The sequence below is a fragment of the Galeopterus variegatus genome, unplaced genomic scaffold (genome assembly GCF_000696425.1).
Source record: "Galeopterus variegatus unplaced genomic scaffold, G_variegatus-3.0.2 Scaffold2949, whole genome shotgun sequence".
Classification (NCBI taxonomy): Eukaryota; Metazoa; Chordata; class Mammalia; order Dermoptera; family Cynocephalidae; genus Galeopterus; species Galeopterus variegatus.
This window is the reverse complement of record NW_007729060.1, coordinates 122,567-139,836: the sequence shown is the minus strand read 5'-3', so window position 1 is coordinate 139,836 and position 17,270 is coordinate 122,567. Positions and strand designations below refer to the sequence as shown.

Below are 17,270 nucleotides of genomic sequence, written 5' to 3'. Positions count from 1 at the left end.
CTAACTTGGCCCACCAGCCACAGCACTCCCGTACTACGGAAGAGGAAACACAAATGCGTGTGAAGGCTACCTACCAGTCTGTATAACAGAGTATTAGCAAACCTGCAGCCTAGGCAATTCTGGGATTATACAGTGTTTTGGTATCTGTCTGCTACTTAGAATATTCGGTATGCACCTATGTATCAATAGTTATATTCGTGTTCTGTGCCAACTATGATGTTTTAAGTACACACAATCACAAAATATCACTGGCTACCATCCTGGGCTTGGGTTCACCTACTGCTCCTGGGCACACTAAAGAATTCCCACAAATGCTTCAGGTCCATCCAAACTACGAAGCTTCTCTTTGGCACATGGTTTCTACAAAACAGGCTCCAAAAAGAAACACCTGGCTCCAAGTCCACCAAAAGATGCAAGCTGGAATTGCTGACTGAAGCAGAATTTTCTTGGTGGGTGGTGAAAATGTAGGATTGCCATTACCTCCACTAGCCCCTACCGCAGGTAACCCCCTTCTGTGCAGACTGACACTTCCAAGTGCATGCTGCCAGTGGTTGTTGCACCAGCTAAAGGTTACAATTGGGGTCAGCAGTTTGGTACCTCTTTTGTACACATTCATTTAAAATTTTTATTAGGAATACTAAAACTCATATTCACCAAAAAACTAATAGAAATGTTAATATTCTGAAAGAAAAAAATATATACCTAAAATCCCCAAAGCTCAGATTCAACGAATGTGAACTAGCTTTCCTCATAAGGTTTCATTTCAGAAACTCTGCTGAGACTCGATGTTAACATCGAAATTGGATTTGTTCTATATTAAATATGAACTATAAATAAATATTTGAGGTATGCTATGACAAACAGTTTTTAATATAACAGCTAGCTAAATAAATGTAAATTTACCTTGAAAATCCAGTTAAACATTAAATCTTGATGTTTCCTACAGTTTTTTCTATTTACATGAGAAATAACTTTTCTACTCAGAAACAGTAATACATCAAAAAATAAAATGCTCTAACCTCACTATTTTAGTCACATCTTGCCTTTGTTAACTAAAAACTATTGTATGCATTATGTAGTATAAGAAGCGAATAACGGTCAGAGAAACCTACGTCTGAACTCTGACTTTGCCACTCTGTACAATCCTAACCAAGTTACTTTACTACTCTGAGCCTCCATTTCATATGTATTTTTAAAAAAACCAAAAGAATAAAATCTTTGCAAGGTTACTAAGAGGATTAAATAATGTATATTAAGTGCATGACAAAATGCTCTGCAAATAGTCAACACTCAACAAATGCTAATTTGTTTCCTCTCTGTTCCTCCTTTCTCCCCACCTCCAACACCTTGCTTCTGGCTATTTTCAAGAATTGAACACACCTACAAAAAAGAATAAGGATTTCATGCTAATGAAGATAACCAAAAGAATGTGCTCCAACCATCCATCCCACCCCCCGGGAGTTTCTAAATTAATAGGATGGACTCAAGGATATTGTATTTGGATATTAAAGCCAAATAATACATTAATTTACAGAGTTCATAAAGGCATAAAAAGACGTTTTGCCAAAATAATTAATTCGAAGCCAAACTCATGGAGACTTCTAATAGCAACTGTGACTATAAAGTAACATGACCAATTTATTAACAAAGAGATAAGATTTTATGTATACAATTAAATGTTATCACCTACAAAATAGTCACTTTAGTTGGCTATGTAATATTCCAATGATGCTATCAAAGCCCAAAGCATTTGGGGAACTATGCTTAATTGGTACATATTCCAAAAATTCTCTCCCTCACAATTTTTACTATTTATTCCATATCCACCAACAACACATTAATGATACACTTGCTATTTATAAGTATGCTATTTATAAGTATTGGAAACTTGCGGAAGTACAATATTATCATTGTGGTACACATTTCAGGCCAATTTCTTTGAGTTCTGGCCGAATCATCCCAAAGGATTCACAGAGTGGTTGACAGTAATCGGTTAAAATGGTACCTGACAGATAACTAGTGCCCAGACACCAACTGCTGAACTGGATGACTCTTCAAGGTAGAGAAGGGGGTGCAATGAGGCTCTCTACTTACCCCTGTTGAGTCCAACAATCTTAGCCACAAAAAAGTGCCAATCCCACCAAAACTCTCTCAATGCAGTATTTTAATAATCAGAGGAAAATTCAGGAAACACCACCCCTCCCCAATCTACACATCTTTAGCTCCAACGCCAAAGGAAACTTTCTCTTCTAAAGGACCAAAGATCTCTCTTCAAGGGTAAAGGGGAACCCCAAGGCCCAGAGTAGACACTAGGTTAATTAGTAATGTTTTCTGAAAACCTTTAATATATGCCACACTGACCAACGTCTGACAGAAGCCAATGCAATTACAGTCTTAGCCGAGCAAGACTGCTCACCTCACTGTGAGCCAAGCCAAAGGGCCAAAGGGAAGTCCTTGTCACCTGAGACCAGTAGCTTCACCCCTTGTAGACATTATTCAGTCTAATAGTGATAACCCTCTCCACAAACTGCATGCAACCAAGAGAACCATTTGACCAATGCCATTCCTAGGTAGGGAAGAAAAAAACCTTGTACCCAAGAATATTGGCATGATTCTACCAGCTGATCAAGATGGAGGGCAAAGAGCCTGTATCAGGGGACAGTCTGTCAATCACGGGACAGTCTGTCAACCACATCTCTTTGTGGAAGAGTGTTAACTAGACAGGGAAACTATTTATTGAATTAGCCAGCCCTACATAAGCATAGTCTCCTTGGCAGAAACTGTTCACCAAATATTGGTATTTGGACCTTACAGTCCCTCACGGCCAAATCCCATGAGTTAACTTGCTGTCAGTCCATTAGTGCTGTCAGGAAGCATCATCTTACACACCACGTAAAAGCATTCGTGTGGTACCTAAATCAAAGCGATGTGCTGGAACGTACTAAAAAGAAAGATGGATAATGAACCCAAAGTGCATTTAAGAACGGAAAAATCCTTTCTCAGAATCACTGCGGGAAGGAGACAGTAGGAGGGAATCAGAGTGGCATGTAAAATGATTCTAACTCTGATAAAGTAGGATTTGGTATGATAGACCAGTTTATTTTAAATTATTTTCAATCATTACTTAGGATGATATTCTGGGTTCAGCTCACAGATCTTCCTCCCTCTGTACTCAAAGTGATTTTTCATATCCCAGGTACAGCTTTCCTGATTCAATTACTCATTTTTAGGAGCAATGGCAGCTTTTTTGTACAGAAAAAAGAAAACAATATAGATTTGCCAGTGCTTTCAAGATATAACGAAAATATTCAAGTGGGACTTTTTCCAACTCCTTGAGTGTCCAGGTTACAATTCTTAACTACCTATGTGGGCCCTTAAGAGCTAAAAGAATTTCTGCAGCAATTTCCTTGGATGAGAAAGCCACAGTTTTTTTCCTTATTATGCATCTCAAATTACAGTTTCTAGCCATATTGTTTAGCACACTAGTTTTAAAGCCTCTTATGAAAGAATACTGGAGTTTATATTCAAGTTATCAGATTTATGATTCAGCAGCCTCTTTAACTGTCATGATGGAGCAGACAGACTAAAAGAGAATTTGTCTCATGAAATGAAGTAGCTGTTCTTTTTATCACACTATGCATTTTGTTCCTTTGAAGCATTTGAAAAATTCTACCTGATTTATAACTCTGCTATGGCTTAAAATGCTATTAACAGTACTCTAAGGAAAGTTAAGCTTCCTCTTTTCAAAAACATCTGCTTTATTCTCTGAAAGCAAAAGGAACATGCTGCACTTACATTTTTCCGATCAAATTGCATAGTTGAGGCAAATTCATTTGTGCTTTGTAGCAGAACTCACAGTAGGTGTTCACATCTAAAAACTTTCACTTGTAAATGCAGTTAAGGTCAAGCTCACCATTGTTTGCAGCGTATGCTAATGGTATGCACCAACATCACCCTTCCCATGATTCTGTCAACCATGTACCTCAGCCTTATGCCATACTGGAGCATGAGCACTAAATTAACATCGGAAAAGGTAACAAATCTATCTAAACTCCTCCTTCATGAAGAGAAGGGAGGAAAGGCTCTCAGTCTTGTTGAGGTATCCAGCCCCCAGTCAATAGTGGCTGTGTATACTGAGTTCTGTTGGTTTGAGGATTGTGTCTGTAGAGGTTAAAGAAAAAAAGACAAGAAGGCACGGGTGTTTCGCAAGTCGCCGTCTTCAACTCAACCAACAAAACTGAAGTCTTCCATTTCCAAGCTTCAGAAAGGAGGCTACATGGTCACAGGGCTCTCTTCCAGCCCCGGCTCTGCAGAGGAACTTATTGCTTCGGGGAAGGGCCCTGGGAAAGTCTGTGCTGTGCATTGGCTCCCTTTCCGCAGACCAGCCTCGTGGTGGAGCTCTCCCTGGGTGCTGAAAGCGGGGCACGACCGAGTCCGGGCTTGCTGGTCGGCGCTGCGGGGCTGGCCCACCCGCTCGCTCACAGTGCTCAGCGGGAACTCTCTCCACCGCCGCCTCTGCAGCTCCACCTCCTTGTGTTTAATGGAGTACCAGGCCAGAAAAATAAAAATAAAGCCAACGAATTTGAGGCCGGCCGCCAAACCAAAATAGACAAAACGAAACGACGTCACGTTGTACTCCCAGCAAGAGCCCCTCACGCCACACTCCTGCTGCCAGAGCATGCAGGTGGTGTCAATAACTGCTCCAAAGTAAATCGGAGTAGGAATGTATGCTAAAGTGCAGAGAGAAAGAAAAACAGATTTAGCCCATTTGGTAAGAGAAAACAGTTGTAAATTAGGAAGTTACTGCTTGGCTCTAAAACCAGTGAAGGGGAGTGATTTTCCTTTGTTTCTTGGGGCTTTTTTTTTAAAGATAAGTCACAGCTTGTTACAATATATTTACCATAAAAATGTTCTCAAAATGGCGAATACTTAAAACCTTCTGGTTTGCAACTCAGAATGTGTTATTGATTTTGAGGATCATAAATAAGTCCATTGCTTATACACATATATCAAATCATCACATTGCACTCTTTAAATACATACAATTTTACTTGTCACTTATATTTCAATAACGCTGACAAAGGTGTTTATTGTTAAAAATGCCATTAGAGAATCCTTTTAAACTAAAAAAATTGAGTTTTCTTGTTAAATACTCAAGAGGCTATACCGCTAGAACTCTGTATCGTCCACCAAAATTCAGTACACTTAGTTCTTGTGGGTTGGGTTCCTTCCAGTCCTTGGATGCAGAAAGAGCATGAAAAAGAGTTGTCTCCTTTAAGTCAGATACCACATCAAATGGCAACTTTATAAAGGCACATGAGGTATGGAAATAATTATGGCATAAAACTTATCTTTGAAGCTTATAAAACATCTGGGATGAGGAGTAGCTTCTTGTGTGGGCTGTGACATAGACACATTTCTTCAATCCCATAAGTCATGTGATGACTTCTTTCATCACATGCTACTCACTTTGCCAAAATGTGCCCCCACCCTCAACACATTCACCTGGCAAACATCTATCTACCCTGACTCACTCGGATGCCACTCTATTCTCATTTCATTTTATTAACTATCACAAAGTATTTAAACTGTTTGCAAATCTGTCACCCTATAAGCTCCTTGATGGCATGGCCATGCTTTTTGTTCTTTGTCTCCCAAGGACCTATCAGGTCCTTGAAGAGCCCATGGATCCTCCTCAATATGAGTGTGTAGAAGAAAGTGAAGGGAAGGAGGGAAGAAGAAAAGAGAGAAGGGAGGACAGAAGATAGGAAGGGAGAGGGGATAGGTGAGCTAATAGCCAGGAGGCAGTGAGTGATACATTTTCAAATAACTTGTATTTGTTCAAAATGAAGCCTATTCAGTACAATTAAATTTTAACACTACTAAAGTACTTAAAACTTTTTTTGCTTTGGATTTGGGGAAATAGAAAATGGTTTATTGGCCTAACTATACTTTTTCACAATCAATAGAACTTAAGTTTGAATTAAATAATAAATGCCTGAAACATTCTCCCTTCCACTTATGCCTGATGCTGCAGCACCCATCTGTTGACTTACCTTCATAAACTTCCACACCCACATCAAATAACCTCAACTCCACAGCATCACAAAGGGACACGGCAAAAAGGAAGAATTTTTTTCTTTTCCTATTCAAACACTCCTTTGTTTAATAAAAAAAAAAAAAACTTTTCTTCTTTGAAAATAACACTTTTTAGTTTGCAGTAAGTATAAGACAAACTTCTTAACTATATCTAAGTATGCAGAATTTTCTATAACCAGCATGCGTTTAAAAATGGTATCTTCGAAGTCTGTTGGTACCAAAATATAAGCCACCTGCTAAACAGAACTAGAAGCATTTTCCTTCTGGGGCTTATTGGAAAGTGCTCATTCTTGGACTGGGCCGACAACCACAGCATATGACAAACTGAGAATTCCAGGGAGGGTTAATGCTTCTAAGGGTCAGACGACATCATTTTTAAATGTCTTACCCTTCAAAACTGAAATAGGAAATCTGAATCAAAACCAAAATTTTGGTCCTGTGGACAATGATACTGATTACTGAGGGAAAAATAACAGCTGAAGAAAAAATAAAAGCTGAAGAAAATGACAGACTGCCACTTTATGAAAGAAAAAATAAACTTGATGATGAGATAGTCAATTAAAAATATATTGAAATTGATCAAGGGAAGGGGTACTTCGTAGGGTTATTTCCTACAGGGTGATGCAGTGTTTGTAAAGATATGCACAATATTCTTCATGAATAAATGAACTCTGTGGTTTATCACACTGACACGGCATTAATGAGCTTCTCTTGTTAAGAAAAACCTTACATCATGTTCCCTATATGTCACTGTTGGGGACCTTTCTTTTTTCTTTTAAGAATTTTTTTTTCTTTTTCTCAGAAAACTTGATAGGAATGCTCTTTGCTCAGTCCAATAAAATTACTATAAAGAAGTGAGGAACTGGAAATTTCACAAATAAAATGAGCACCAATTTCTATCGCTTTTATGTTGAAAAGGCACAAAGGGACCAAAACGCCAGGATAACAAACCCATTACAAATTGCTTGATTTAATATTTCTTACTGTACAAAACTCTCTGTGGAATTTTACCCAACTTTATGTCCATAATGAAAAAGAAACTAACCTAAAGTTAGTTTTGTTTTGTTTCATCAAATGACAGAACTTGTCAGCTTTTAGTACAAATCAGAAAATAAGGAAGTACAGCCTTCACCACTATCCTGTAAAATCCTAGCTACCACTAGTAACAAATGACTTGACTTGCCATTTTTAAAGAACAGTGAGAGTTTGCCATCTACAAAGAGGAACTAAAAGGCACACTTGGAAAGTCAGGAACGTACCAAGTGTTCGCAACAAAACAAACTGCATTCCCAGTGCGAAAGGTCTTTCCTCGTCTTCTACGGACCTACGGTGAAGGGAAAGAAAGAAATACTTTTAAATAGTGGCCCCCAAGAAAATGAATGTCAAATCTAATCTGATTTGTGCAGAGCCGGGGACTAAGGAGACGCTGTGCCAAAATATTTAATTTGCTAGAATTTATTAACAATAACCAGGCAAGATTGCTGATGGCTCAATCACTGAATCAATGTCCCAATGGAGACATCAAAGAAATTGATTGGCTCTAATTGTCTGTGTAAATACCAGGGGAGGGTCCAAGGCTCTTGACTGAAGAGGCAGAAGTGGCTCTAATTGAGCTTCCAAAATTGGTTCTACTAAAAAAAAAAAAAAGTATAGAACTTTACCCTAAATACTGCATTCTTTTTTCTGTTTGCCTGCACTTTCTGGAATGGTAAATGTGTACAATAAAAATTACTCCAATAATTCCTTCAGGATAGGAAAAATAGTAAAAAAACAAAAACAAAAATATAGTCGAAAATGTATACAGAACGAGTCAATGTCAGTGAAAGAATAAGCCCCTCCCCCACCTCTTTTTTTCTTTTCCTTAAAACGTAAGCTCCAAATAATTTCCATGTGGCAGGAAGATTGGAGCTTACTGATTTTCTGATTAGCAAAAATTAAAGGGCTCCTTTTCTGTAATTTTGGGTTAGAAGCCAAAGGGTGATTTGCCATGTGTGATCACTATAAAAAGGGTAGCCCTTCTATGGGTTATTCCACAAATCTTGTAGAATTAAAATACAAAGAATTAGATTTTAAGTGAGTAAATATCCTAATGATTCATATTTTGGATATAATGAAGTACCTTATCCTTTCTATCCCATTCACATAGGGTTGTAGATATATGACAGGTCTTCAAAAAGTTCATGGAAGGATTCATATTCTAATGCAATTTTTCTGTGAACTTTTGGAAGTACCCTGGTATAATGGAAAATTTCCTGGGACCAATGCCCGTGTCATCTTTTCCCCAGCTTCTTTATTTTGCACAGCAATTTGCCCAGTGCTGGACACATGGTCGTTACTCCATAAATATCAGCTGAGGGAGGAATTCAGTGAATAAACCGGTAGGCCGTCCATGCGCTGACACCTATTGTCAAAGAACAGCTTTGCGGGGAAACAAAGATCTAACTCAGCATCCCATAGGAAAGAAGCCAGAACACACACCGTGCAGCCCAGACGCCCTCGCTATGATGTCTCAGCAGGGGCTTCCTGCAGGCGCCCAGCATTGTGCTGTTCTGAGGAGCCAGAGGAAGAATAAAGACCAACCCCCTTCCTCACGCCCTCAATGCACTACGCCCCTCCCCCGGTCCCCCTAGAGTCACCCTGGGAATGCTCTTCTCATGTCACTGCACTGTCCTATTCCTTCCTTTGCCCACTGCAGTCCTTAGTGCAGACCCCAATACACTCATTTGAATGTGCCAGTGTCAACATTTTTAATAGGACAAAAGTAGCTTCCATGTCCTCTTATAAACAAAAAAACAAAATAGTATACAGAATACGGCAAAGAAAGCATGAACACTTGAAAAATCACATTTCCCAGTCTACACTTTCCTTGATTCCATTCCAAAATTTTATATGATAGTAAAATTAATGAACTCAGCATTCTGAACTGCAGGTCCAGCATGAATCGCCACTGATCCTGGAGGTATTATCAACTATCTACAAGGTCAGAGATAACAGCCTTTGCTGTATGCACGATTTAGCAACTTCACCAAATTGCTTCCTTCCCTCCTCTGGGGTTCCGCTTCTCCTAGCTAACACCGTGATGGCTTTCAACTCCGGAAGCTGAAACTTGCAGCCACAGACTTCAGGAACCCAAGACACACAAAAGAAGTTTCACTGGGCAATAGGAATAAAACCCAATTGAATAAAGAAAGTTCTGGAGTATGCAGTGTTATACCCATTCTCTCCCTTCCAGACAGAAGAAAAACTCACTTATGTTCCCCAGGCAAATGTCTGAGCATCTTCCTGCGCAATCTAACTTTGCTTTGCTCTTTGTTTACTACCTCAGTCCCTCCTCTCTGAATAGGTACTCTGGCAATTTTAAGTTCAGAACCCACCCTAGAAGTTGAGTGCTGTTCTCACCTGAGTGTTACTATGATGGCTGATGGCTGGGCACATGCTGTGATGAAGGTGACTATGAAAAGAAAAACTAAGAATGGGATGAGGGTATTACAGGTCCGTTTACACTTCCCAGACACAGCATAGCCATTCTCGTTGAGATACGTTTTGACAATGACCACGCGGAGCTGGCTGCGCTGGCCCACTGTGGGTGGAGTGATCACTTGTCGACTTTGGACACAGGTGCATTCTGTATAATTCCGTACCTAAGTGAGTGAAATAAAGTTCAGTCGTATGCCAACCAAAAGCAAAATGTGGCCTAGAAATATTGAGACAAATTTAAGTAAAAATGCTCTAAAATAACTAGTATTTTTTAATACAAAATATTTCACTGAAAATTTCGTCCTCATTGATAACAGTAAAGGCCCAAAGTGTGTCTAACAATACCGAAATCTGCTAGTCAAGATTGTTTAAACCTAAACTTTCTAAGAAGCTTCCAACACTCGATTCTATAACATTCACATTCCACATGCTCATTTTTATATAATTACATGCTGCCTCAATTCTTGAGGCTCTCCCACGAGAGAAGCACCTCAAAAACAGGCACCAAGCCTATTTTTATTTGTGCTCATCAGAGAACATAGCCAACCCTGAGCACAGAGTGGCCCTAAAGTAAATGTCTGTTACATAAATGCAGAGAATTCGTAACGCAACCGTGATGGCTTCAGTACTAATAACAGTGAGCATCTCATTGGTGAGCAACCATTTCAAACATCTTGTTAGTCCCTTTAATTAGCAAGTGACCTACACTCTATGAATGAATAACCTACTCTACGTTTGTAACTTGGGTCCGTTGACTGTGGCCCCCACCCACCCAGTGCTGCTCCTGGACTCTGACAAAAGACCAGCTGTCTGGAAACACTGAGGAGCCCGAATTCACTTGATCATTTTTTCCAGTAAATATGTATGAGCCCCTACTGACGTGCCAGGTGGACTGAGGATACAGAAGAGCAAAAGAAATCATATCTTCTCTGTTAACTACCAATATTTCTTCTGAAAGCCAATACCAAAGTGAAAAAATGTTGGTGGGTGCTACACGATGCCAAAAATAAACCAACAAATGTTAAATTAGCCAATTAACCTTCCTGCCTAGTATGTTGCTTTTTACCGAATGGACATCAGCTGAACTGGTTGTCATTGTGACCTTTCAACCACTCAGAGCAGCCATAAGAACATGTACGAAAATAGAGCACTGTTTGGCCATCTGTGCTCAAAGGACTGCTGGCCTTTTTTAAAGAATGAGCATTGTACACTAGAGGACTTGCTCTCTCCCGAGGAAGGACTCAGCCACTGAGAAGAACAGAACTTACTGTCTCTTTCAACACAGTCACACACTAGAGCTCACAACTCTGTAGGGGGAAACAGCACCAAGAGTTCCCAATTTATCCCTATAGTTTAGATTAAAACTCCAGAATCAAAAACGACATCCCCAAAACATTTGGTCAATGGTATTCCCCTTATCACCTGTATAGAACAAACAAATGCACTTTAGCCTCTTAATTAAGGCAACCCCCTGCATCTGTTCTTACACAAAGAACCAAAGTAGGCGGCAAAAAGAACTGAGTAGAATATGAAAACCCTCTCCCACAGTATTACAGCCTATTTATAATTCACAGGGAAGGGAATTCTCAAAATAGCCTATTCTTGAACTGACAGAAATATCTTTACTCTGAAAGTTTTTTAAAAAGTCTGAACTGATGGTGTATGAAAAATGGCCATCGCCCATCTTCCCAGACTCCAGTCAGGGGAGGAGGTTCCCTATTCTCTTCGATCGGCACCAAATGTGGTCATCCTGACCTTGACATCCATCCCAAGGGCCCAGTCACAGGAATAAATGAAAGGCCTAGAGCTCAACCTTATCAAGTTTCACTGAGTTGGCACAGAACGTAAAGTAGAAGAGGGCTGACATGGAATCAAATTACTACACCCAAATGCTCCAATCATCCCTGGAAGAAAATGACAGCATTGCATAATTCTTTCCTCTAGGTTTGGTCAGAGGTATTTTGTAGGTTATTCGGAGCCTCCTGAAAGGGAGACTAGCGTCATTGTGATTGCATATGAATCCTATCCTGTCCTTGTCACAGGATGTGGTATTAATAACAGAAGAGGAACTTGTGAAATAATACTCACCCCAGTGCTAAGATTACCACTATTAACACAGCCAGCCAGACAAGGGTTAAAGTATGTAATTCCATCTGATCCACAGACTGGCTCGTACTCATGTATTTTACACCCACAATTAACATTGCAGCTTCCGGTCAGATTCCTATGGGGCATGGTTAGAGAAGGTCTAAGAGAGAAAAGAAACATCATGAGCATCACTTACTAAAATAAAACTAAAAGGAAAGACCTTGAAATTTAGTAATTTGTCCATTTTAGATAAGATATTCCCATTAAATCAAAGCTATGATACCATGAAGTAGCCAGCCTTGATAGTTATTTTTACAACTAAAAAAAAAACATAAAGAAAAATGTCTCTGCTCTCTGATACTACAGATTCAATACTTTCTATCAAATTATCTGTCCTGACTCAATTTTGTCCTCCATCCGGTGCCCTGGATCTAGTCTCAACATCTGGGCTCAGCAATTCTAACCCTAATATAACTACTCACTTACTGTAGGTGCTTGGTTCTATGTCTTAACAAAACTGGGCCTCAATTTCTTTAACTATAAAATGCAGCATGTAAATAGAGGAAATGCTTTTCAGTTCCAAATCAATAACATCATGTGAACATCTAAACATGGAACCTACCAATCACAGTTATCAATGTGGATTCCCTTAACAAAAACTTTGGTTGTTCTAGAATAAATCATCAACAAAAGACATGGGACTCTAGAAAGTCAAAAGGAAGTGATTTTTGAAGATGATTAAGGAATCACATCACAAGTTTGATGTGAACACCAGAAAAGAAAGATTAAGCAATTCTTCACTCAAGAATGCCCAGATGAGAATTCACAATCAAACGTGCTGGGTTTTGTATTTTCATGAGATAATGGTGTCTGATACAAAGAAATGATACAATATAAACAGCTCTAAGAAAATCAATTCAGGAAACAAATATAAAGGGGAAAAAGGCAAGTAAGGATATAGGGCTGGGATGGGGAAGCGTCAAAAAAGGGCAGTGCAAGAGCAGGGCAGACAGGTGCCTCGGGTACCCACAGAACAGTGAAAGGGGCTCTCACTCCCAATGACCTCTTTGCTTTTGTGACCACCATTTTTATCCATCACTGATAAAATACTGTTCCTAAAGCTATATGAGTTAGCAATACCAGATCCTTCATTCATTCATCCATCTATCCATTATCCATCCATCTGACAAATATTCTGGAATCTCCGTTATGCACCAGGACTTGTCTTTAAGGACTATGTTAGTACCGCTCATCCAGTAGCATGGCCCATCTCGATCACATGTGTTAATCTATAACCATAAAGTGTCTTTCATTCAAAGTCTTTTCTCCTGTGGCCTCTTTCGCACTTTGATAACTGAGTCCTCAAATTTTAATGGGAGGAACCAAGTCAAAGCAATATTAAAGTCTTACCAAGGAAGCTTCTAGCAACACGAAAGTCAGATAGATCTATTCCGCACTCCAAAGAAAAAAACTTATCTCAAGACTTTGATTATCTTTATGTTCACAAACTCTTAGCATCATACCATTTTAAAGTTTGAATATACTTTAAAAGCTTTAATTCTAGACCAGTGGTTTTCTACTGGGGCAATTTTGCCCCCCCTGGGGGGGGGGGCATTTGGCAATGTTAGGAGACAGTTTGGGTTGTGATAACTGAGGGGGTTGCTACTGGCATCTAGTGGGCAGAGACTAGGGATGCTTCTAAACATCCTACGATGCACAGGACAGCCCCCCACTCCCACAAGAAACAACTATCTGGCCCAAATATCAAGAGTGCTGAGGATGCAAAACCCTGCTTTGGACCAGCTACCATATTCTGCAGATGATGAACTGGACAGCCAAAGAAGCCAGCTGACTCACTGAGGCCGATTAGTGCTATGCCAACGGCTTTCCTATGGAAAGTATCCAGTGTCCAAGAGGATTCTCCTCACCAGCACTTCAAGAACTAAACTGCAAGCCATGACCAAATAAAAGGGCTTTTATATTACCACATGCTTAGTCACTAAAAATGACAGGCTTCAATGCCATACCAATGGTTATGATTGTTGCTATTTAAAAATCACATGGCATTTCCTATTAACAGCATGCTTCACATTCATTTATGACAGCCATAGATTCCAAACACCTCTCCTTTATGAGCAGGTCCACTCAAGAGGAAGGAACTGAAAGAAAATATCAACAGATGCTCAAAACAAACTGATTACAGGAAGGCAAAAAACTTTCCTGAGTTCAGGAAACAGAAGCACAATACCAGGAAAGCTTGGGGTACATTTGCTTTTCTCATGAGCATGTGGTGTCTCCTGTGAAGAAATGATACAGTATGAAAAGCTCTAAGAAAATCAATGCAGGGCCGAGCCCATGGTGCACTCGGGAGAGTGCAGCGCTGGGAGCGCAGCAGCGCTCCCGCCACGGGTTCGGATCCTATATAGAGATGGGCGGTGTGATGTGCTTACTGGCTGAGCACAGTGCAGCCGGTTACAAAAAGGACAAAAAAAAAAAGAAAAAAGAAAAAAGAAAATCAATGCAGGCCATATAAATAGCAATGAAAGGAACTGGGCACTCATGAAAAAGTCATTAGCGGAAAGGTGATCATGGCACAAAAAGGAAAGCTGCAGCCATGCTTAATCCTTTACACTGAGCTGAATAAACAAGAAATTATTTTTAATAATAATAATGTTTTGTTTGATTGTCATTCACTCTCCAGAAAACAGACTGGATTCTAATAACAGTCAAGTGTTTAAACCTGAGTAACACTAAACAATCTTAATCTGAAGTGAACCCAGAATGGGGGCATCAAACTCACAAGGGCTACCACTGCATGCTGCACTGGACTGTGCAGCACCTTTCCAACAAACAAAAGCATTTCTGATAAGACAGCCTTCCAAATAAAGAGGCTCACGTTAACTCCCGAATCAATGTAAGTGTTCAAGTGAGTCCCTGTGCCTCACTAGCAAACACTTTATAACCACATGGCCCAAGCTGCAAGCCTGAGAGTCATATACAATATCTTACTATTAAAAGCATGGAATTATAGAGCTAAAAAATGGAGGAAGTCACTGAGATTAGTTACTAAACTTGATAATTTTAAATAATAGGAAACTAAGAGAGAGATAATGGCAAGTCCCGCAATCACTGAAGCCTCAAGAAAACCAGCTCCGAGACGACAAAAAAGGGAACAAGAATAAATAACAGCCTTGTTGCACAATCTTGAGTAAATTGGTCACTTAAATCTTTATTTAATGTCCATTTAAAGTAATATGTAACAACTAAAGAGATGTAACATAAGTTAAAAAAAAAAAGAAGACTTTGCCATAGGGCCATGTGCTGGGTAGGTAGGAGCACAGTCGCCCTCAACACACACACACACACACACACACACACTCTCTCTCTCTCTCTCACACACACACACTCACACACACCTCAAGGCCTACAGAACACTTGAACTTCCCCGTCTAACATACTTCTACTGGTCTCTATAAATCAAAAAGAGTTCCCCAATCTTTCTGCCTCCTAAGCTTCTCCCTATTAAAAGATACGACATGTAGAAATCCATACATAATATATCTCAAGGCCTACAGAACACTTGAACTTCCCCGTCTAACATACTTCTACTGGTCTCTATAAATCAAAAAGAGTTCCCCAATCTTTCTGCCTCCTAAGCTTCTCCCTATTAAAAGATACGACATGTAGAAATCCATACATAATATATTAAAGTCACATGGATTAAAAGAATATGATTCACACAGCAAAAACCTCTTTGGCAAAATATACTAATCAACTGGAAAAACTGGTATCTTTCTCATAATTTCTCTATCTTTATTAATTTATCTCAGTCTTCAAGAAGACTTAAATTAGAATGTTTCTTTTCAACTCCACTTAAATTCTTGGCTTCATACTAAAATCCTTCCTTGTCTATATCGAGCTATGCAACCTCAGGCTTATAATTATTATTATCATCATCATAATCATCATTATCATTTAAAACCAACACTAGCAGAGCCCTATTTTTACTCCATGAATTGTGCACTGAAATCTCTACATAAGTTACCTCATTCACTCCTCATTAAGAATTATAATTATTGCTGCTGTGCCTCCGTCCTTCAGATGAGGAAATTGAAAATTTGAAAGGACAAGTACTGCCAAAGGTCACACAGTCAGTAAGAGTCAGAAATGGATTTAAACCCAGTTTTATCTGTCTCCATTTTGTGCACCCTTAAACCCATACACCACAGGGTGGCTTTGTATAACTACACACAGTTTTGCTTACACTAGCATGAGTCTTCTGGGTCATCCTGCTTCCTTCTTCCTGGAGAAAGCTCTGATGCAGCTTTTCTAGCACTCACCTTTCAGTATTCCTGAGCATCAGAGCCGGAAAGAGCTGGGTTCGATTCCATATCCCCACTACACAAGCGCTGTGAACTTCAGATTTCACATTTGTTAAACAGAGATGATAATGTCTATATCACATCGTCGTTGTGGAAATAAGAGTAGCAAATGCACGAGGTACTTCAAAAAGTTTATGGAAAGATTTATACTGTCTTTTAATTCTATTTTTTCATGGACTTTTTGAAGTACCCTAATATGTCCAGTGTCTAGCACTATGTCAAGGACACGACAGGCACTAAGATGTTGGTGTGCTCTCTTTATCTACACGGCAGAAGCATTAATGAATAACAGTAACACAATCACAAATGTGAAGAGTGCAAAACACCTCCATGATGTTTCTTTTTTTTTCCAAAAAGAAGTCATTTTCTAATTTTCTCCCATAGAGAACAATGGCAAAAGAACTAGATTAGGATCTAGTTTCTGTCCTACCACTTAGTAGCTGTATGACCCTGGGTCAAATCTTTTAGTCTATAATACCCCTCTTGCCTACATGAGCAGAGAGAAGGACAAAAGTGAAGAGAGTATATGATAATATATGTGTTAGCATAGGTTTACTAAAGGATTATATTCATCAAAGTTGTGATTACTGTGTCCAACTGTTTTTTTTGTTTTGTTTTGTTTTGTTTTTGTCTTTTTCGTGACCGGTAAGGGGATCACAACCCTTGGTGTGGGGTCGCCTGCACCGCGCTCAGCCAGTGAGCGCACCAGCCAGTCCTATATAGGATCCGAACCCGCAACGGGAGCGTCGCCGCGCTCCCAGCGCTGCACTCTCCCGAGTGCACCATGGGGCCGGCCCTCCAACTGTTATTTTTATTGTTAAAGCTTCCTTCAGTTTTGTAGCCAACAATTTCAAACCAGGTATAAGTTGAAACTTACCTAAAATAACCTACATCTTATACAAACTATCTCTTTAAATACAAAATCATTTTTAATAAAATTATGTGTTCCTTATATGGTATTTCAAAATACTTTTATTTATCATTAAAGTAACACGTATTTACTGCAGAAAACTTGGAAAATACAAAAGGACTAAAAACTTAAACTCATGCATAATGCTGTCACCCAGGGATATCCACTATTATGCTTTTTTTTTTTTTTTTTTTGCCACACAAAACATTGCTTTATTTATACTGCATATGCCAACACACAAGGAGTGCAAAGGGGCTCCTTAAGACACAGGCCCTGGTGGTATTATGCTTTTAGGATAGGTATTTCATTCTGAT

At 39.4% G+C, this 17,270-nt stretch overlaps 1 protein-coding gene across 1 annotated transcript in view; it reads right to left on the bottom strand.

The window, feature by feature from the left end:
- The window catches only part of SLCO5A1 (solute carrier organic anion transporter family, member 5A1), a gene marked incomplete at its 5' end in the record, with an annotated part of 107,183 nt that overhangs the window by 14,352 nt on the left and 75,561 nt on the right, over positions 1 to 17,270 (bottom strand). The window contains 4 exons of the mRNA XM_008583512.1: positions 3,796 to 4,730; positions 7,359 to 7,423; positions 9,499 to 9,740; positions 11,665 to 11,824. Of these exons, the coding sequence (XP_008581734.1) occupies positions 4,273 to 4,730; positions 7,359 to 7,423; positions 9,499 to 9,740; positions 11,665 to 11,824 (925 nt within the window). The remainder of the gene's footprint in view (positions 1 to 3,795; positions 4,731 to 7,358; positions 7,424 to 9,498; positions 9,741 to 11,664; positions 11,825 to 17,270) is intronic.